Source organism: Macrobrachium rosenbergii, chromosome 3 (assembly GCF_040412425.1).
Source record: "Macrobrachium rosenbergii isolate ZJJX-2024 chromosome 3, ASM4041242v1, whole genome shotgun sequence".
NCBI lineage: Eukaryota > Metazoa > Arthropoda > Malacostraca > Decapoda > Palaemonidae > Macrobrachium > Macrobrachium rosenbergii.
The window spans coordinates 87,069,971-87,093,565 of NC_089743.1; the positions used below are offsets into that span (position 1 = coordinate 87,069,971).

A 23,595-nucleotide genomic window follows, 5' to 3' on the forward strand; every position below is an offset into this window, starting at 1 on the left:
GATCCCGATGCAGTTTCATAACCTGGATCCTTTACCATTTCCCTTGCATTTCTTGACTCTTTCTTGATAGGGAGGTCCATGTTGGCATCCAACTTGGTTAGATATCCCAATGAAATTTATGATTCTAATTGACTAGTTACAACCTGTCCTGATCGTTTCGGCCGTAAGTCACTTCAGGCCGTAACATCCAAAACAATGTAAGACGTTATGTTTATGGTATTTACCGTTATGTTTATGGTATTTGCCATTATTATTTCATGTTTTACGTACATTCCCAAGGGGCTGGTACTAAACACGGCGCCCATTTTGCACGTAAACGTGCTTACGGCCGAAACGACCCGAATGCGTTACAACTTGTGCAGTAGCAGGTCAAGCCATGAAGACAAGCCTTCAAGAACTCGTCAGTATTCAGTCTCTCACAGACTTGAAATATTTTCTTCTTTCCCTCCTCATCAACAGTGAATTTCACTTTCACTGTCGAATGTGACGGTGGAACCTCATTCTTTAACAACGCTTTTTGATAAAAGCATCATGTGTCCTCAGACTCATCACAGTAGTCATGGTTATGATTTTCATCCGCTTACGAGAATTTACAAAATCCACCTTCTACATTAGTGCAATTGCATTTTTTATATCATGGTTATAATAAAGGCAAGAGCTTCTATAACGTCACCCGTAAGCTTGTTCTTTCCACCAACCGGTTTCATTCTTCTGCCATTTACTAATTTTACGTGTTGCCTTCAAGTTTCCCAGTGCTTTACGAAATTATTTATATACGTGATTGAGTTTCGTTGCTAACTTTTCCCATCTCAAACATTCACTTAATTTTGAAACCCAATTGTAGCCCAGACTCTACAACATTGTTTTGTAAGTATAACCAAGTTATTTCCAAAAGAAGTTGTTTTCAATTCACCGACATCCTGAATAACACTTTTACACTTATGCACTCCACAAAAATTCTGGAGTCGAGCAACTTAGAACTTATTTTTACCAGAGTTATTATGAAAGCAGAATGGACATGCCCTTTGTCAAACAGTATTCCTAAATAATCATTGCTCATAATGCAGTATCTGACACTTGTTATATTTACTTTGTTTCTCTTGAATATTTATTTACGAACTGCTGAAGGTCTATTTTAGTTGAACTTCCACTGGGATCGAGCCTACCTTGTCTTTCTTTTTCTTAAATGAGCCACTTCTCTGTTATGCCACCCGTGTTTCTTCGGTCTAGAAACGCTAATGATCACGTAAATATGGATATAACTAATGTTCACAGTATCATACGCTTAAGCACAACCAAAATTACCCCTCCTTTCAAGCGTAAACTTCCCTCTCCACAGATGTAAACGAACACTAATACGTGTGAGGTGAAAGTATGAAATGCCAGGAAAGCAAACGCCTGGTATGAAACAATTGAAGGACAAACTCTGACCGGTAGAGCAACAATCGGTGCAAATATAACGAAAAAAAAAAATAACAAATCTGAAACACTGAAGACATTCCGATTTCTCTAGGTGTGATAGTTGTCAGCAACAGGTAAATGACATTTAAATACCGGATGGTATTTAAGCTTAGGGTAAGCGAACGTGCTAAACACCCCAACCCTCCCCCCCCCCACCTGACAGGAAAAGTTAGAGAATTTTGCACTTGTTACAGGACATTTTCTAAATTCCTCATTTTTTTATTATAATGACCTAAAAATATAGAGTCTATCGTCCTTTAACTTTTCGAATTCTTCACACTAATTAGATGAGCTTGTCACCTCAAAGCTTTAGATCAAAATATAAGAATATGAAGTAATTCTCATCAGAATTTTTACTTCATATTCGTGAACTTGGATCTAAGGCTTTGTGGAGACAAGAGTGTCCAAAAAGTGTGAAAGAATTCGAGGAGTTAAGAGGACATTATGATTATTACAATTACATACACATGTGCATAACATACGATTGTATATGTTTATATATATATCTATCTATCTATCTATCTATCTATATAAATATATATATATATATATATATATATATATATATATATATATATATATATATATATATACCTATGCAGTATAAGGCCTGCTGACTAACACCAACCAACCTAAATCATTACTTGAAAAATATACAGTTTCAGCTCTGACAAATAAATATAAATTATATATATATATATATATATATATATATATATATATATATATATATATATATATATATATATATGTGTGTGTGTGTGTGTGTGTGTGTGTGTGTGTGTGTAATTTATATATATTTGTCAGAGCTTAAACTCTGTATATTTTTCAAGTAATGATTTAGGTTGGTTGTTGTTAGTCAGCAGGCCTTATACCAGCATAGGCCGTTGCTTGAGGACAGCACCACATATACATACTATGTATGTATATTATATATTTAATATGTACATAAATTTGAATATATATATATATATATATATATATATATATATATATATATATATAGCGTGTATGTGATATATATCATATATATTTATATGAATATGTATATATATAATTATCTTTTATATATATATATATAAACAGGTGAAATGTCAGACGCTTCTCCAAATAAAATATAATACTCTTAAAACGATGAAAGTGCTTCCTCCTAAAAACGGAAATGAGTATAAAAATCTTCAAATTTTTCTGTCGCGAAAATCACATCAACGGTTAAATGCAAATATATTTCCTTTGAAAACATCCCGAATGTAAAAATAACACGTTACAGTTTTTCCAAAAAATACTCTACAGTTCAAAATGCGACATGTTTCTTCTAAGAATATGTTCTAAATAACAAGTTTGACAGATTTCTTCTCGGAATTCGTGGCAGGAAAACATCCTGAAATCTCTCTTCTCATCTAGGGAATGTTTGACTAGAAAGAAACGAAAAGCAGTTCTTTGAAATGTTAAAATGTGACAGTTTTATCCCATATTTACAATATTGTCATTTAAAAAAAATTTTGTGTGGTATTCATTGGTAAACATGTCATATTTTGTGCAGAAAGTATATTATGGATAAACTATGATGTATTTCTCTTCGAAACCTATGTTATTAAGTAAAAAAAAAAATCTGTTTGCTATATATAGTAAAACTGGAGGCTTTTCTTAGTAAAAAAAATACATCGTTCTTGTTTTTCTAGGTAAACTTAATATCCGGTGACTACTGTTGCCGGCAAAGTAATTATTGTGGATAAATTCTCCAGAAGAAAATCCCATTACTGTATCACATTATTTCAGTGAAGGAAAGAGATATGTTCTTTTATAAATGTAATCATTATTTCTTTACCTTTTTCCTCAGCAAAATCATTTCTTCATCTTCCCAGCTTCTTTTTTGGGTCGTGTTTAGCCAGAATCCGAACGTGCGCTTGGCTGTACCGAGGCAAGTACTGAGTTTTAACACGTAATGCCTTATACCAGCACAAGCTCTTGCCCTTGGACTTCAGTAAATGTGGTAAGGCGTTCAGGGGCCTGGTATGGACCTGTGGATACCACCTACCAACCCACTGCGGACGGTGACAGATGTTGCTCAAACGTTGAACTGACGTCATTCATATTTCAAAATACTGTTGTTTTCCTTTACCCTTATTTTTAAGTGAAAGATAGAGCTATTAAATTGCGTTCCGGAAAAAAAAAAGTCAGCATCCGTTTAATTAAGATAAAGTGAGTAACAGATGATGGAATCTTTTACGAGCGAAAAGGGTGGAAAAGACTAACATAACTTTCAATGCAACGGGAAATGATCATTTTGCCTATTTTGGTGCAAAAAACCCTTAGGTGAGTGAGTCACCGTTGCGACTGCGCTGGTTTGTAGCTCTCAGCAAAACAGTCAAGGTTATTTTCACCGGGTTGAAACAAAGCACTGAATCGCATGAAGGGTCAGTCTTTGAAGAGAGTTAAGTATACCTTAGTTTAACCAGACCACTGAGCTGATTAACATCTCTCCTAAGGCTGGCCCGAGGGATTAGATTTATTTTACGTGGCTAAGAACCAATTGGTTACCTAGCAACGGGACCTACAGCTTATTGCGGAATCCGAACCACATTATACCGAGAAATGAATTTCTATCACCAGAAATAAATTCCTCTAATTCTTCATTGGCCGGCCGGAGACTCGAACTTGGGCCTAGCAGAGTGCTAGCCGAGAACTCTACCGACTCGTCCAACGAGGAACTGGTCATCCTTTGAGCAAGAGAAGAGTTGAAGAAGATGGACAGCTGGATGAGGGAAAACCAAAGGAAACTGATGAAAGGTAAATGAATGAAAGGTAAAAGAACAATGACTGAACAGGCAACCTTACAACGTCCTTATCTTGCCCAGACACGAACAAAGTAAACCAACATTGCATAAAAAAATAATTTGGCTGAAAGTCGAAGGAGGTGACAGGTAGGCCTACCTCTCGAGGGACGGATGCTTGTAAGAATCGGGAAAACAAAAGCAGTAGGAGAGTACCAGAGGGAAAGACACAGTAGCTGAACCGTTCGCTCACAAGAGTAATGATGCCTACATAGCAGATTATGGTAGAAGGTGGTCTGACGGGTTTCACAGGCTTGTATGATAAGGAAGGGGAGAAGGGACTCTCTCTCTCTCTCTCTCTCTCTCTCTCTCTCTCTCTCTCTCTCTTGAATGATTGCGGAAAATAATGAACAAAAATTCTTAAAAGTAATATTGGATTTACGAGAATATCCAAGAAAGGGTGGGGCTGAGGTTACATCAGACTAGGCTGAAAATGGCACAGGAAAGAGTTTCTTATCAGGTACAGGCTAGGCTGTATCTATGGGAGACAGTCAAACGGACAGGCAAAAGCACACGGAAGGAGACTGAGTTTGCAATAAGAAAATGCTTTAGGACAAAATGAATGCTGAACACATTATTCATATATATATATATATATATATATATATATATATATATATATATATATATATATATATATATATATATATATATATGTATATATATAATGTATACCTGAGTCACGATAATATGGAACGTTATGAATATATAAATAAAGACAAAATCCAAGAAATGATTCTCCTCCTTCGTGGATTTTGTCTTTATATATATATATATATATATATATATATATATATATATATATATATATAAATATATATATATATATATATATATATATATATATATATATATATATATTTGAAACTGATATAGCATATATATATATAAATTTATAAATATATATATATATATATATATATATATATATATATATATAGATAGAGAGAGAGAGAGAGAGAGAGAGAGAGAGAGAGAGAGAGAGAGAGAGAAATAAAGCTGTAAAATTTATACAATGAGAAAGAAAAATGAGAGAGAGAGAGAGAGAGAGAGAGAGAGAGAGAGAGAGAGAGAGAGAGAGAGAGAGAGAGAGAGAGAATTAAAACTGTAAAATTTATACAATGAAAGAAAAATGAAAATATAAAGAAGTAAAGAGAGAACGAAAGAACGTTGTATATCGGGCAATAACTTCTCTCATTTTCCTAGACTTATTATATACATAAAAATGGCCAGAGATACTAATGGCGATACCACTTATTTTTTCGCTGTCGTTGTCTTAAAACGTACACACAACAAAGTCATACCCGAGCGTCAGAGTAGAGCAAAAAAAAAAAAAAAAGTTCAGCAGACTTAGAGGGACTTTACCTGTCAGTGTGATGTAATGTTAGGGATGTTTAGCCGCTGAAGGTGAACAGGCCGCTTACTTGACACCCTGAACTTGAGTTACCTGACGAAGGAGCGCCCCCTGAATGAAGCACATCGAGGGAGTCACGTCCACCCAGCCGGGCGCAAAAAAAGGTGAAAAAACGGTTGCTCGATCATTTCGCGCCCTTGATGAGGCAGTCCCGTGCCGTCGTAGGCACCCTCCGCCGTATATATACACCCTGAGTCAGCTTTGCAGGGCATAACACGGCAAGTGAAGCTCTGTTGAGTACCTTAGCGCATCAGAGGAATCCGCTCTTCAACTGGTGAGTTCTGTTCCTCTCTGCGCAAGCGCAGGGTGGGGTTGGTTCTTTTCATTCGCCTCTGTGCTCGCTGTTGTTTAGATGAGGAAGAACGTTTCTCTTCGCTGCTTCAAGTAGAAAACCTGATCGCTTTTTTATCAAGAGAGAAATTTTCCTGTTCTCTACCGGATTGACACAGCCAGATAATTGTCTATTCGCTCTTTCACGGAAACGATAGATTTTTTTTTTCTTTATTCGGTATCTTACGGGCAGTTAAAAACAATTTCTTTCCGCCACTGCATAAGCACAACAAGAAAATGATCTGCTCGCTATTGAACAAGTGTAAGTTTTGAATCATAATTATCGAAATTACAGATACAAATCAAAGAATTTTGCAAATCTATAATTACGGCATAGATTGATGAGAATAGGTTTTCTTCATCGTACTGAAAAGTAATCAGGCATTTGCTGCGCACATTTAAATGAAAAGAAACGGAATAGGAAAAAGTTTATCTATCAGTTTTCTAGATCTTTTACAATGAATATATGGAAATTAATTCTGCTGTTCGGTAATATCAGCTTAGTTGAAATAATCCCAGCATAAAAAATTATAGACATTCCAGCGCCTTGTTTTATCGCTTTCATTGTGTGTAAGTATATATAATTTATATAGTTCGAATACTTTTCCGGAAAAATTTAAACAACCCTCAAACGAATTTTAAGGTTTTATGTGTCTCTCTCTCTCTCTCTCTCTCTCTCTCTCTCTCTCTCTCTCTCTCTCTCTCTCTCTCTCTCAGATGTTGTTTAGAGTTTCCAGTAGAAGACTATCAAATGATAAGGTAACTTACACACGCAATTAGGTATGCAAGTCATAAAGTCAGAACTTTGAAAATATTTATACAGTGATTATATTGACTAACATGATCAAATGTACTAATGTATATATACATATGAAATATATATATATATAATATATATTATACAGAAATGATTACTGCAATCCAGCTGTGTTCTACAATGCAACCTAAATTAACATGGAAAACGTCAATTTCATGTAAATTATGTACTAAAATCCTGTACACTGAGAAATTTGGAAACTAAGAAAGCTGAGCATATATATATATACTATATATATATATATATATATATATATATATATATATATATATATATATATATACATATACGAACGATAACGGCTTTGGTAGGATTAGAAACAATAGTATTATTCACAAGCAAGACAGACCGATTTAGCAGCCTACTTCTGAGACAAGCCTAGTGGATGAATCCACTAAATAATAATAATAATAATAATAATAATAATAATAATAATAATAATAATAATAATAATAATAATAATAATAATAATAATAATAATAATTAATAATAATAATAATAATAATAATATTATTATTATTATTATTATTATTATTATTATTATTATTATTATTATTATTATTATTATTATTCATAAAAATCTCATATATTCTCCTTCTCAGTCAGGTTCTCGAAAGCTCTCGTTTGTATATATATTTCTGATACATATTTTTACATTTACACCATTGTGGGCTTCTTTACCAATAATAATAATAATAATAATAATAATAATAATAATAATTATAATAGGTCAGGAAATTAGCTCGTCCACATAATCTGATTGCCCCTGCCTACCTGACAGGTTCATATAATTGGTTTCGTTTAATATCGGAAGATTCTGTTCGTTTTCCCTTTGGATATGACATTCATTTCCTTCAGGTCTGGTCTAGAAAAAGGCAACAGATTGCCCATCTCTTTAACCTCAGCAGCAAAAAAAAAAAAAAAACATTTGCTCTTCTTCTCTTGGATTTCTACCAAGAAGAAGAAGAGGAGTCAGGAAAGATTTATGACCCAACGAAAAGATTTTAACGAGAGCCTTGTCATTCCCCACAGGTGAAAAAGATGCACGCCCAAACCACAGTCGTAGTGGCACTCTTGGCCGCCCTAGTGAGCTCGCAGGTCAACGCCCAAGTGCCAGACGCCATCAAGAAGCTGCGGGAACCTCTGACCAAAATCAGCCTCCGAGAAATGTTCACGAACATGGAGAATCCCAACACGGTCACTTTCTACACCAAGTGCGTCATCGGAGAGGCGACTTGTGACAGAGTCGGTCACGCCCTCAAACGTGAGTTTTCTCAGCTGTGTTTTCTCAACAGGGTTTTAGGAAGGACGAGTTCCAGTATTAGATTAGATGCGAGGAGTGAGCTACAGTATTTGAAGAGAGCTAGTACAACCAATTAATGTCGCTATAAGTATTTTTGTGGTGCGATTAGCTGACAGGGGTTTGGGACGGATGAGTTCCAGTATTAGATTAGACGTGTGAAGTGAGCTACAGTATCTAAACAGAACTAGCACAACCAAATGACGTCACTATAAGTGAGGTATTTTAACAAGAGAGCATTGTAACAATATTCAGAATAAGTACATTCCCTTTAAACAGGTTATCATTATTATAGCCATAATGAGAGAGCTAACCAGACCACCGGCTTGCATTTGCATATTCTCATAGTTCTGGCCAGAAGGATCTTCTCATAAAAGAGGTGGAAATTAGAGGAATGTAAAGTTACACAAGTTAGAGAGCTGAGAGGGAAGAAACTAAAGGAGTTAGCCAGAGAGCATCGCTCTTGGATGCCTCAAAAACAAGTACAAAATGCGCCGAATTGTCTTCGGCGCAATCGTGTTTTCTGTACACCGTATAATCAAGGCCACCGAAAATAAATCTATCTTCGGTGGTCTCGGTATAATGCTGTATGAGCCGATACCCATGAATCTTTAACCACGGCCCGGTGGTGGCCTGTCCTATATCGTTGCCAGATGCACGGTGATGGCTAACTTTAACCTTAAATAAAATGAAAACTACTGAGGCTAGAGAGCTGCAATTTGGTATGTTTGATGATTGGAGGGTGAATGCTCAACATACCAATTTGCAGCCCTCTAGCCTAGGTAGTTTTTAAGATCTGAAGGCGGACAGAATAAAGTGCGGACGGACAGACAAAGCCGGCACAATAGTTCTCTTTTACGGAAAAGTGAAAGAACGTTACAAAGAACATTTAGTAACTCGAATGTTGTGCTGATTTCCAATCCCTAATTCCTTTCCTACTCTTCTTTGCAGATATCCTGACTGACCACATCCCAGGTCAGAATATCTGCCACGGCTGCACTGACTGCGAGAAAGAGCGCCTCGATTACGTCATGGACATCGTGAAGGAGAAGTACCCCAAGCACGCATGCGCCGTGCAGAATAGCTTGAAAAAGAATTTGTTTGGCGGCATTGCGTGCGCATAATCGACGGGGAAACTTGGAGACGGAGGGAGAGAGGTTATCGGTGCTGAACACAGTGTTGTTCCTTCCTTTTGAATGAATAAATAGAGCTTTATCGAATGTATAGATTAATTCTGTGTTTGTTTTCACTCCCGCCCAAGAATGTGCCTCCGGTGACGATTGTTTTCAGAGGGAAGATTTTACGAGTTATTCTTATAACCGATAACGTTCATATAATGTGGTTCGGATTCCACAATAAGCTGTAGGTCCCGTTGCTAAGTAACCAATTGGTTCTTAGCCACGTAAAATAAGTCTAATCCTTCGGGCCAGCCCTGGGAGAGCTGTTAATCAGCTCAGTGGTCTGGTAAAACTAAGGTATACTTAACTTATAGACAGTTGATAGCAATAGAGACTATGCTATCTGAGGCGTATTTAGTACTGACTGGGAAAGAGGTATCATTATGATTTTTTATTATTAACAAATTTCGAAAAAACGAGAGAGCAAAACCAGGAAAAATAGAATGATATGAAAATAGTATCATAAAATCAATTAAAGAAAAAAGTATACACACATGCGCGCGCGCACACACAAACATACATACATATATACATACATATGTATGTATATATAGAAATAATCAACACACAATCACGCGTGGAACAGAAATAAATTTCTGACTCACATCAGGATCGAACCCAGGTCTTTCAGATGAAAGGCAAGGGGGCTGCCCACTAGGCCTAAGAGTGGGCAGCGCCCTTGCCTTTCAGCTGAAAGACCTGGGTTAGATCCTGATGTGACTCAGAAATTTATATATATATATATATATATATATATATATATATATATATATATATATATATATATATATATATTAAGCTGTATTTACAAGAAAACTGCAAAATCGTGGATAAATTCCTTGCAGAAAAACTCCCACACCACTTCCACACTGAAGACTTTCCGGAAGTGTGTTGAACCTCCCACACAGGCTGCATCATTCGCCTCTTGTCTTGAACACATTCCATTCATGACTCATCTCGTCATTCCTTTTCCTTTTTCTGACTCTCGCATTACTCAATCCATAAATTTATTAAACAGTCTCAGAGACAAAGCATACCTTTATCTCTGCTACACTTTACACCAAACCAATCACTCAGTCCTATAAATTCTAGCACATGTTTCACTTCCATTACAAATATATGTCATCACTCTGAACAGTTCATCCTTTGATATTTCTTCAACACCCTTCACATTGCCTCACTGTCATTTTTATTACAAGTTTTCTCTTGCCCATGTATGCTAGATACAGCTTTCCTTTTACTTTTAAAATTCTCACATCACTGTTCAGAAACAAACACTGTATCCAAATACTCTTTCCTGTCAAAAACCAAAATGATCTTCCCCTGTTAAACATACAGTCATCTGTCTTATCTTCTCAATTAAAATAGCACCATACACCTCCCTGGTATACTAAGCAAACTTATATTCATTTCTCATCATAATGAGGTTCGGATCCCACAATAAGCTGTAGGTCCCGTTGCTAGGTAACCAGTTGGTTCTTAGCCACGTAAAATAAATCTAATCCTTCGGGCCAGCCCTAGGAGAGCTGTTAATCAACTTTGTGGTCTGGTTAAACACAGGGAAAAGCAGAAAGGACTGCACATAGTATTCATAGGTCTGGAAAAGGCATACTATAGAGTACCACGCCAAGAGGTTTGGAGGTGCATACGAGTAAAGGGAACACTGGAGAAGTATGTGAGGTTGGTCCAAGATATCTATGAAGGAGCAAATATGCAGGTTAGAAGCAGTGTTGGGTTAACTGACTGGATACCAATAAGAGTTGGTTTTCATCAGGGATCTGCTTTAAGTCCATATCTTTTTGACCTGATAATGGATGTGCTGATGACATCGTGTTAGGCAGCACCAACAGAGGGGTAGTGGAGGCGAAACTAAAGCAATGGAGGAAGGTACTGGAAGACAGAGGTTTAAAGATCAGTAGGAAGAAGACTTGATACCTAAGTTTTAATGAAGATCAAGACTCCGAGGTCAGTATGGAAGGGACAAGGTTGAACAGAGTAGAAAAATTTAGGTACCTTGGTTCAACAGTGGCTGATGATGGAAATTTGGATGTAGAAATAACACACAGAGTGCAGGCTGGATGGAAAAACTGGAGAAAGATGTCAGGTGCCTTGTGCGACCGCAGAATCAATGTAAAGGTTAAAAGAAGAGTGTATAAGACAGTAGTGAGACCAGCTTTGATCTATGGAGCAGAAACGTGGCCAGTAAAGAGGGTGCAAGAGAAGAAATTGGGTGCGGTAGAGATGAAAATGCTCAGGTGGATGTGCGGAGTGACAAAAATGGACAGGATCAAAAATGAAAGAATAAGAGGAACTGCTAAAGTCGTAGAACTATCAAAGAAGGCCCAGGAAAGAAGACTGCAGTGGCATGGCCATGTGGTGAGAAGGGATGAGACATATGTAGGGAGGAGAGTGATGCAGATGGAGTTGTCTGGTGGGAGAGAAAGAGGAAGACCAAAGTGAAGGTGGATGGATGTAGTTAAAGCAGATCTGAGAGACAAACAATTGTCAGAGGACCATGTGTTTGACCTGAGCCAGGTGGAGGAAAGCTGTCAAAAACATCGACCCCCATTTAGAAGTGGGAAAAGATGCAGAGAAAGAAGATATATATATATATATATATATATATATATATATATATATATATATATATATATATATATATATATGTGTGTGTGTGTGTGTGTGTGTGTGTGTGTGTATGTATGTATTCACATCTGAACAGTTTATATACTGGAAGCCTGGTATGCACATAAAGGGCTTTTCGTCCCAATTCCATGGGAATGTGGATGAATAATAATAATAATAATAATAATAATAATAATAATAATAATAATAATAATAATACCTAGCCTCTTAAAATAATGCAACCTAACAGGGCTCACTTCAACAGAGAGAAAGGACTCAAGAGAACGAAATGACACGCTTTTCCATCTGGCAGGATTCATTATACATTTTCACCTGTGTAAAGTCGAATAAACGTATGGGACAGTAGCTATATTTATATTCACCTTCATCTCAAATATTTATACAATAATAGCTTCCATAATTTATCAGTGTAGATGAATTTCTTAGCCTAAAAAGCAACAAGAATGTTAGGATCATATGTTAATGTAAGAAATGGACAAGTTTGCCATCAGGAACACCTGTTTAAGGGGAAATCGTAACAGAATAGTATATCATGTATATGTATATATATATATATATATATATATATATATATATATATATATATATATATATATATATATATATATATATATATATATATATATATATATATATATATATATATATATATATATATATAGATAGATAGATAGATAGAAAGATAGATAGATATATTTATATAAATATATATATTGCATTATAATGTATGTTATGTATATAATATAGAATATATATATATATGTGTGTGTATATATACCACTTTATTTTCATATTTGGTTCCAGAGAGCATAAATTGGATAAGATAACGCATTCTTGACCACGAGTAAAGGTTACGAACAACTATACTTTGCGCCTTCTCTCTCTCTCTCTCTCTCTCTCTCTCTCTCTCTCTCTCTCTCTCTCTCTCTCTGTGCTCAAAACAGGAAATCCTTTTGTGGGACAACAAGACTGGTAGCATACGAGTATCTGTCTTAGAATCGAAAAATGAACGGCCAGAACCACATGTTGCTACGGGCAGCTGCATGCTGCTGTGTCGAAAATTAATGATTTAAACCCAACAGTCGTCAATAAGTTTCCAGTAAGAACATATGACTCTCTAGACCCCGTTTCCAGAAAGGTGGGCCACAGCTGCTAATCAGCTCAGTGGTCTGGTTGAGCTAAGGTATACTTAACTTCTTAACAGTACTGCACACGAAATCACAACGGCCCACTGAATGAAGGTCACTGAACAACTAAGCTGGGTCTGTAAAAGTTACCTTGTCGGAAAGCTAGCTAATGCTTGGCTGACATAGCAAAGAAGAAGACTGGACAGCAAGCGGTTAGGCTGTCAGTTTGTTGCTGGTTACCGCTTGGGTGCAGAGTGGTAAATATATTATGAAAGATATATGGGTGTGTGTGTGTGTGTGAATATATATATATATATATATATATATATATATATATAGCTTAATATAAATAGCTTAATGATAAATAATATTGCCAAGACCAGGAAGAACATTCTTTATTGTGCAAGCTTTCGAGGTATAAAACCTCATCATCAGGCTGAAAAAACCGACAAGGATGAGAATCAATAAAATTACAATAAAATGAATTGTCATAATAAATCTTCAGCAAAAATACTAACGAAATATAAAATGAACAAGTAAATACAAACTAAAAGGGTGAGACGTAAAATAACGAAAAATTAAAAACACAAACATAAAAATATGAAAATAAAACTATAGTGAAATGTAAACAAACTACCACTCACAAAGTAAAATATTTAACGACCTAACTGAGTACCTACTATGAAATTACACGATAGCTAGTTGAATACCAGACGAGTTGTTGTTCAATTCCGGCTTCATCTTTTTAATAGTCAGCGACTCTGAAATTAAAAGGTCCAGTCTATTTGAACAAAAAGACAGTACCCGAAAATCCAGGTCAGTGAAAGGATGGTCCTGTGCTAAACTGTGCTCTCTAATGGCAGAAAAGGGTGGTTTGGAAAGGGGAAACCTAGTTCTAATAGAAAGACCTCTGTGTTCCAAAATTCTGTGTCTGAGCCAGCGGGAACTAGATCCCACGTATCGCAGACCACACTACGAACAAGTGAACAAGTAAACGACACAGGAATTAAGGTCCACAGGTAGAGTAGGCTTCTCTCTCAAAAGTGATCTTATTGTAAAAGGATTACACATAGTAGCTATATGGTCCGAAAAAAGTTACAAGAAATTCTTAAGCATTGTTTCCCTCAAATCAGTTTCCGGTTTGTTTTCTGTAATCCTTTTACAATAAGATCACTTTTGAGAGAGAAGCCTACTCTGCCTGTGGACCTTAATTCCTGTGTCGTTTACTTGTTCACTTGTTCGCAGTGTGGTCTGCGATACGTGGGATCTAGTTCCTGCTGGCTCAGACACAGAATTTTGGAACACAGAGGTCTTTCTATTAGAACTAGGTTTCCCTTTCCAAACCACCCTTTTCTGCCATTAGAGAGCACAGTTTAGCACAGGACCATCCTTTCACTGACCTGGATTTTCGGGTACTGTCTTTTTGTTCAAATAGACTGGACCTTTTAATTTCAGAGTCGCTGACTATTAAAAAGATGAAGCCGGAATTGAACAACAACTCGTCTGGTATTCAACTAGCTATCGTGTAATTTCATAGTAGGTACTCAGTTAGGTCGTTAAATATTTTACTTTGTGAGTGGTAGTTTGTTTACATTTCACTATAGTTTTATTTTCATATTTTTATGTTTGTGTTTTTAATTTTTCGTTATTTTACGTCTCACCCTTTTAGTTTGTATTTACTTGTTCATTTTATATTTCGTTAGTATTTTTGCTGAAGATTTATTATGACAATTCATTTTATTGTAATTTTATTGATTCTCATCCTTGTCGGTTTTTTCAGCCTGATGATGAGGTTTTATACCTCGAAAGCTTGTAATAAAGAATGTTCTTCCTGGTCTTGGCAATATTATTTATCATTAAGCTAAGATTTCCAAGTAGCTGCCCAATTACTGAGACTATATATATATATATATATATATATATATATATATATATATATATATATATATATATATATATATATATATATACGTATATATACGTATATATACGTGATTATACGAACAAGATGACAGCTACGAAGGAAACATGAAGCAACTGAGATGCTAACTCGCTGTGACCATGTCTTGGTAAAAAGATGGAAGTACTTAGCACCTCAGTTGTTTTATCTTTTCCTTCGTGGCTGTAACTTTGTTCATATACACACAAACGCAGACACACACACACACACACACACACACATATATATATATATATATATATATATATATATATATATATATATATATATATATATATATATATATATATATATATATGAAATTTTTTATCACACCGTGATTTATATACAATCATGAAGCTACAAATGTCGCTTAATATCAAATTCACGCTACCTCGGGAATATCTCCGATGGAGAATTATCACCAAAGGGGGATTTATATCGGTGATAAATGAATTGGTACCGCCGCCGGAGTGGTAACGTCAACTGGAGTCGCTGAATAGGTCCGTGTCGAGGATTCGTGTCCCGGCGGTACCAATTCATTTATCACCCATATAAATTCCCCTTCGGTGATAATTCTCCATCGAGATATTCCTGAGGTAGCGTGAATTTGATATTAAGCGACATTTAACTTCATTTATATTCATATATATATATATATATATATATATATATATATATATATATATATATATATATATGTACAGTATATACAATTATAATCATATAATCCTGAAGACGATTAAGGAGTGCTCTTATGAACCAGACCTTGAAAGTAATCGAAAAGAAAACAATAAAATGACATTAAGCAAAATACGATAAGGAAACTCGCACTGAACTGAACTTCGGAATTTCCTGAGAAAGAAATACAAAAGATAAAAGATAAGAGTTCATAATAAAAAAAACTGAACTGATAACAAACACAACAACAACAACAACAATAACAGCAACAACAGCACATTAATTATTATGATAAAATAATAATTTTATGATTTACCAGGTCAAGTATTGGAGAACATTATGAGATAAGTCCCAGTAACATATTTCTGATTTCTTAATTTCTAATTAGAAATTGCAAATTTTACTAAGTTTGCAGACTAGTTATATATATATATGTGTGTGTGTGTGTGTATATATACATATATACAGTATATATATATATATATATATATATATATATATATATATATATATATATATATATATATATATATAATATATATAAGCATTAAGCTACAAACGTCCTTTAATATGCAATTCGTTCTACCTCGGAAATAATATATTTTCATATATGTTACCCGAAGGGGAATTTTTAGTTGATAATAAGTTCGTCGTCTCGTGGGCTCGAACCACGGGAGACAAGAACTCAGGACTACAGTGACGCGATTTTAACCACCGTGTGGTTAAAATCGAGAGACGACGAACTTATTATCAACTAAAAAATTCCCCTTCGGATAACATATATGAAAATATATTATTTCCGAGGTAGAGCGAATTGGATATTAAAGGACGTTTGTAGCTTAATGCTTGTATATGAATCATGGTGATGTGATAAAAAAAATTCATGCATATATATATACATATATATATAAGACTAGTTTAGCGTCAATTCTTGTATTCATACATTCACCATGTACGAATTTCCATACATACCAGGCTATATAAAACTCTGTATGAGTATGAAGGTTCGCACAAATTTGATATTATGAATATCATGCATTTCGTATCTAAACATCGCAGCTATTGGATGAATTAATATACTTTTTAAGACAATTTTGTAACTACATTAAAATAAAACAAAAAATGAAACGTGAAGTAGTTCAGGTTCTGTATGAAAACTTTTTTCTAACCTTTATATTAAAAACTACTAGAAATGCATTGAAATATATATGTATATTCAATTACATAAGAAATATAAATCTGTACTCAATTAAATGTCTCAACTTTCAGTTCGAAATTACATTTGAAATGCCGGATTAGTATCTAGCATTTTCCAGTGCGATTAATATATCATAGAACACTTAAATATGAAATATATTTTCATTATTATTATTATTACTATTATTATTATTATTATTATTATTATTATTATTATTATTATTATTATTCAGCAGATGAAACCTAATCATATGGAACGAGACCACCACAGGGCCATTGACTTGAAATTCAAGCTTCCAAAGAATATGTTGTTCATTAGGAAGACATATAAATAAATAAAAAAAAAAAAGATTGAGCCCTGACTGTTTAAACTGTTTTCATGACTGATGACAATGGTATTACATTACATAGCACTACATCACTACAATGTATTTCGCTAATTAAAATTATATATATATATATATATATATATATATATATATATATATATATATATATATATATATATATATATATATATGATATATATATATATATATATATATATATATATATATATATATATCTTGTTTGTCTTCAGCTTTGCCCATTTCTATATGGGATCGTTGGTGTATATATATATATATATATATATATACGAGTATATATATATATATATATATATATATATATATATATATATATATATATATATATATATATATAAGCATTAAGCTACAGATGTCGCTTAATATCCAATTCGCTCTACCTCTGAAATAATATTTGTATATATATGTAAACCGAAGGTGAATTCGTCGCCGCATCGGCTCGAACCACCGAACACGCAAACTCGCGATGTCCAGTGACGCCTTAGCCTATTCGGCTGTTAAGAGAGGTATATAAGTAGGTCCCGACTCTCGGCTACAAATCCCCTTTGGTTTACATACATATACATATATTATTTCAGAGGTAGAGTGAATTGAATATTAAACGACATTTGTAGCTTAATGCTTGTATGTGAATCACGGTGATGTGATAAAATTCATATATATATATATATATATATATATATATATATATATATATATATATATATATATATATATATATATATATATATATATATATATATATATATATACAATACATATAGTTCCTCACACGATCGTGATTTTTTAAAGGACGATTATTTTCTAAAGGACGTTTTATTTATTTATATATATATAACTTAAGAACATTTCCAATTTCTAGGAAATCAGAAATATGTTACTGGAACTTACGTTACAGTGGTTATGACGTTCGCCTAACCAATGAGAGGACTCTGGTTTGTGCACCAGGCAGAGGGGGAGAGTTTTACGCAAACAAGATTAAATTCTATAGTGCTTCCGTTCACCTTTGCAGTGAATTCTGTACCTGAGAGTAAGTCAGTTATGGAGGATCGCAATCAGGGTAGAGAAGGGAATTGAGGTTGGTGGGCCCAACCTAAATAAGGCTTTAACCATGATTTTTTGCATCTAATTTCATATATTATATATATATATATATATATATATATATATAGGCTATATATATATATATATATATATATATATATATTATATATATATATACACATATATATATATATATGGAAATGAACACATGATTCATTTTCCCTTTAAATCAACTACATAAGCATTAGAATTCTCGAAATGCTTCAGGTTTCCCTAACTCCTAGGGATTTCTCCCCTTCAGGAAACTGTTCTGAAGTCTACCACCCTAACCTTTCTTCTCTCATTGCCATTAGCTTGTTTTCTCCTGAGCTGAGATAAAAAAAAAAAGACAAAAAAAGGCCATTTTTTCGCCTGTCCCGCTGACAAGAAAAAACGAGGTCTACCAGGCGACTGAAACGTGCCTTCGGTAACAACAGCCACTGAACCATGACATTTGGGACTCGCTCTCTGGGTGGGGGGAAGGGGAGGTACACAGTTGGAGAACGCCGCTGCTGACCTTGGTCTAGCGTCCGGAGTCAGAATCCGTTTTCAGCGCAGCGTTCACGTTCATTTTTTCTTCGTTTTATTGAAAGACTTCGGCGCTATATAAACCTGGGTCCTTGTGAGGAATGATGCAGTGCATCCAGTGAGGAAGTCGAAGAATCTTAGAGATTTTGTAAAGTCTGATACTGCTTTGGAATCCCCGGTGAGTGATTATATACAAGTTTCGACTTTACTTTCGTTCTCGTACCAGTGCATTCAGAGCCGTGCGTTGTGTTTTTAATAACAAAACACAATAATCTGTGGATAACCAGGTAGACATTATGCTGTTTTATTAAGAGAATAAGAAAGGGAACTCTTTCTGTTTACGTTAGAAGATTCACTCAGTTTTTTTTTTTTTTTTTTTACTATCATTCTTCCGGACTTGCGGTGTGTGTGTTGGTCGGGGGGGGGTAGCCCCTTCATGCTTTGGGTACGGCCTTGAGTGTATATCATTCTTACTTCCTTCCGTAACCTGAGACAGCTAAACAGTTAAATTAATGTTCAGGTAAACGATCAGTATATATTATTAAAACCGTGCTCATCATTGATGTCATGATTTGATTATGAACTGAATTATATGCTAATGAATCATTTACCAAGCACAACGTCTGAATTTCGAAAATCAACTGAAGCAAAATACAAAATCTCTTTTGTAAAATAATACGGAGTAAGCCTCTGCCTGTTCCAATAGAGATAGAAAACCTTTTCATCAAGTCATAGAAGCTTTCGGACTTCCAAAATTACTGAGAAAATAAAGGTAGAAATGGCAGTATAGCTAAACTAAGAAAAGACGATTAACTTACTTGAATACACATGGATAAGGTTTTTTCAGTCTCTACAGTGATTTCCACTAAAACTGTTAAAATACTCTTATATTTCATCCGGCGGAAACAAACTTTTCTCTTCTAACTGATGAACCTTCAGTTAAAAGCAAATTGAAGTACAGTTCTAACAGTATTATAAACTGTATTTCCAAGTTTCCTCAAAGGGGGAAGTCCCGATATTGAAACCTAACTGGTGAACATTAAAAGGTGGATTGAGTTTTATTGTTTACTCTTCAATTTCTTCAAACAGGAGTCAAACCATGTAGTTATGACAGATCAACTCTTGCGTTACTCGAACGATTTGCCGTTTCTCTTTCCTGCACTTCTTCATAACCTAACTGATGAACATTACGAGGTTGAAAGATAATTATCATTTGCTTCTAAATTTCTTCAAATGGGAGTCAAACCAAACATCACGACTGATCAAGTTTTGTGTAACGAATGACTTGTTCTTTTCCTAATTTCATCATGTCCAATTCATAGCCTCTAGAGCAATTTGAATTCATTCAAAATAAGCAAATCTGACGAACACACTCAACAGGTCAAAGATGCAGGGTCGATTTGCCGTGGTCATTTTCATGGTCATCGTGGGTGCCATCGACGCGAGGCAAATTCGGCAGACGAAGGAGGTGCCGAAAGCCATCCAGTTGCTGAGACAACCTCTGACCTCCATTTCCCTGAGAGAAATGTACAACAACATGAACAACAACAACACTGTCACCTTCTACACGAACTGTGTCACCGGTGGCACCTGTGACAGAGTCGGGGCTGCTCTTAGACGTAAGTACTGAAGTGGGTTTGAGACTGTGTTACTCATTTCTGTCTGGGATGTAAGTAAATTTAGGCTCAAGTTGATAACCTCTGGCAAAAGATGCAGTTTGTGTACCCTTGACGTAAGTACAGAAGTGGTTCTGAGACTGTTACTCATTTGTATCTGGGATGTAGGTAGATTTAGGCTCAAGTTGATAACCTCTGGCAAAAGATACAGTTTGTGTGCCCTAGACATAAGTACAGAAGTGGGTTTGAGACTGTGTTACTCATTGGTATCTGGGATGTAAGTAGATTTAGGCTCAAGTTGATAACCTCTGGCAAAAGATACAGTTTGTGTGCCCTAGGCATAAGTACAGAAGTAAGTTTGAGACTGTGTTACTCATTTGTATCTGGGATGTAAGTAGATTTAGGCTCAAGTTGAAAGCCTCTGGCAAAAGATGCAGTTTGTGTGCCCTAGGCATAAGTACAGAAGTGGGTTTGAGACTGTGTCACTCATTTCTGTCTGGGATGTAAGTAGATTTAGGCTCAAGTTGATAACCTCTGGCAAAAGATACAGTTTGTGTGCCCTAGGCATAAGTACAGAAGTAGGTTTGAGACTGTGTTACTCATTTGTATCTGGAATGTAAGTAGATTTAGGCTCAAGTTGATAGCCTCTGGCAAAAGATGCAGTTTGTGTGCCCTAGACATAAGTACAGAAGTGGGTTTGAGACTGTTTTACTCATTGGTATCTGGGATGTAAGTAGATTTAGGCTCAAATTGATAACCTCTGGCAACAGATGGAGTTTGTGTGCCCTAGACATAAGTACAGAAGTGGGTTTGAGACTGTGTTACTCATTTGTATCTGGGATGTAAGTAGATTTAGGCTCAAACTGATAACCTCTGGCAAAAGATGCAGTTTGTGTGCCCTAGGCATAAGTACAGAAGTAGGTTTGAGACTGTGTTACTCATTTGTATCTGGGATGTAAGTAGATTTAGGCTCAAGTTGATAGCCTCTGGCAAAAGATGGGGTTTGTGTGCCCTAGACATAAGTACAGAAGTGGGTTTGAGACTGTGTTACTCATTGGTATCTGGGATGTAAGTAGATTTAGGCTCAAATTGATAACCTCTGGCAAAAGATGCAGTTTGTGTGCCCTAGACATAAGTACAGAAGTGGGTTTGAGACTGTGTTACTCATTTGTATCTGGGATGTAAGTAGATTTAGGCTCAAATTGATAACCTCTGGCAAAAGATGCAGTTTGTGTGCCCTAGGCATAAGTACTGTGCCCTAGACATAAGTACAGAAGTGGGTTTGAGACTGTGTTACTCATTTGTATCTGGGATGTAAGTAGATTTTGGCTCAAGTTGATAACCTCTGGCAAAAGATGCAGTTTGTGTGCCCTAGGTATAAGTACAGAAGTGGGTTTGAGACTGTGTTACTCATTTGTATCTGTGACGTAAGTAGATTTAGACTCAAGTTGATAACATCTGGCAAAAGATGGAGTTTGTGTGCTCTAGACATAAGTACAGAAGTGGGTTTGAGGCTGTGTTACCCATTAATGTCTGGAATGTAAGTAGATTTTGGCTCAAGTTGATAACCTCTGGTAAAAGATGAGGTTTGTGTGTCCTAGGCATAAGTACAGAAGTGGATCTGAGACTATGTTACTTATGTCTCAAATGTAAGCAGATTTAGGCTCAAGTTGATAACCACTGGCAAAAGATGGAGTTTGTGTACTCTAGACATAAGTACAGAAGTGGGTTTAAGACTGTGTTACTCATTTGTATCTGGGATGTAAGTAGATTTAGGCCTAAGAGTATCACCGCTTGCAAAATATGGAGTTTGTGAGCCCTAGACATAAGTAGAGAAGTAGGTCTTGGTACACAATGCTCATTTAGTAGAAAGACTAGTTTTCTAGGAGTTATTTAACTGGTTACTTTTTTTCTGCTAATATCATGAAGCAGAATGACTTCAGTTCTGAGAACTTAAAATGGCAGAGGAGAGCATTAATTTATAATATTTGTATATATCTGTTAGTATTAACATTCCCTTTTTTTGACAGTGATGTAGGTATAGTTGAGGAATTCTAGATAATTCTGACACAAGGATAACATTACAACACATGTTATTTGGCGCAATTTCCCCTTCCCCTTCAGATTTTCTGGTTGACCTCATTCCGGGACAAGACATCTGTAATGGATGTAACCCATGTGAGAGAGAACGTGTCCAGTACGTGTTGGATACCATGAAGGAGCAGTATCCCGAACAAGCCTGCAAAGTCCAAACGACTCTTCAGAAGCCCATTTTTAGTGGGGGCAACCCATGTGCCTAGTTCTAAAGCCTATTTTTAAATAAGAGATTACTATTTTTTATTTTGAGTTTATTTATCCCCAGAGTTTTTAACGCTTTGTCTGGTCACAAAGATTCAAATCTAACAACACTGCTTCCGTAGGTTTCAAGAAATCATCATGTTCCAGTTTCATAACTGTCATCCCATCACCTGGTTAGAAAATGCAGCTTTGTCACACAAAACATCCAGATAGCCAACACATGGTATAGGCCTATGTCAGTTTGTCATGATTCGATGCCTTTGTTCTAAATGAACAAATAGGATAAGACCATACGATTGAAGTACTCGTTTTTTAGTTCCTAAGCAGTGTAAAAAGAAAATCTGAGGTAAACTTGAAAGGGGCACCATTGGGTTTTTGGAAATGTCGAGAGAAAAGGAATGTTTGCAGAGTTAATGTTTGGCATAGAATATCTGAGGCTTCGCTCCCTTGACTAGACAGTAAAACAGATGGGGTGACCAAACTAACATTTACCACGAGTGAGAGAATACTTCATTAAAGCTCAAGATTTGTGCCTCAGTGGCCAGGTTATGATCTTGGCATCACAAGCCTCTGCATAACCAGAGCTTTGGAAAACAGGGCAGCAATTCCTAGACAGAAAATCAAGAAGAATGCTCGACTGCCACAAAATCCTCTGCAAGGTCCAAAACCGGAGTGACTCAGGTCGATGTCTTCCAGTTGAGAATTGGTGTTTGTGTTCACGTCGGGCAACAATAGCCAGAATTGCCTGTTGTTCTGTAAACTGACGATAGTTACTTAT

At 35.5% G+C, this 23,595-nt stretch overlaps 3 protein-coding genes across 6 annotated transcripts in view; 2 read left to right on the top strand and 1 right to left on the bottom strand.

Moving 5' to 3' along the window:
* Positions 1 to 23,595, bottom strand: part of LOC136826699 (uncharacterized) — a 119,239-nt gene that overhangs the window by 90,303 nt on the left and 5,341 nt on the right. Inside the window, exon 1 of one of the 4 annotated variants that reach the window (XM_067084101.1) lies at positions 1 to 1,366. This exon is cut by the window's left edge and continues 61 nt beyond it. The exons of the other annotated variants lie outside the window; for them this stretch is intronic. The gene's annotated coding sequence lies outside the window, so the exon portion shown is untranslated. Of the gene's footprint in view, positions 1,367 to 23,595 lie in introns of those variants that run through there. 4 annotated transcript variants of the gene reach the window in all.
* Positions 5,890 to 9,388, top strand: LOC136828733 (uncharacterized). Its single transcript, XM_067086902.1, has 3 exons — positions 5,890 to 5,983; positions 7,889 to 8,120; positions 9,108 to 9,388. Exons 2-3 carry the CDS (start codon positions 7,898 to 7,900, stop codon positions 9,278 to 9,280), a joined length of 396 nt encoding a protein of 131 aa, XP_066943003.1. The 5' UTR covers positions 5,890 to 5,983; positions 7,889 to 7,897; the 3' UTR covers positions 9,281 to 9,388.
* LOC136828735 (uncharacterized) lies at positions 18,596 to 22,859 on the top strand. Its single transcript, XM_067086917.1, has 3 exons — positions 18,596 to 19,081; positions 20,284 to 20,522; positions 22,644 to 22,859. The coding sequence occupies exons 2-3, from the start codon at positions 20,291 to 20,293 to the stop codon at positions 22,817 to 22,819; spliced, it is 408 nt and encodes a 135-aa protein (XP_066943018.1). The 5' UTR covers positions 18,596 to 19,081; positions 20,284 to 20,290; the 3' UTR covers positions 22,820 to 22,859.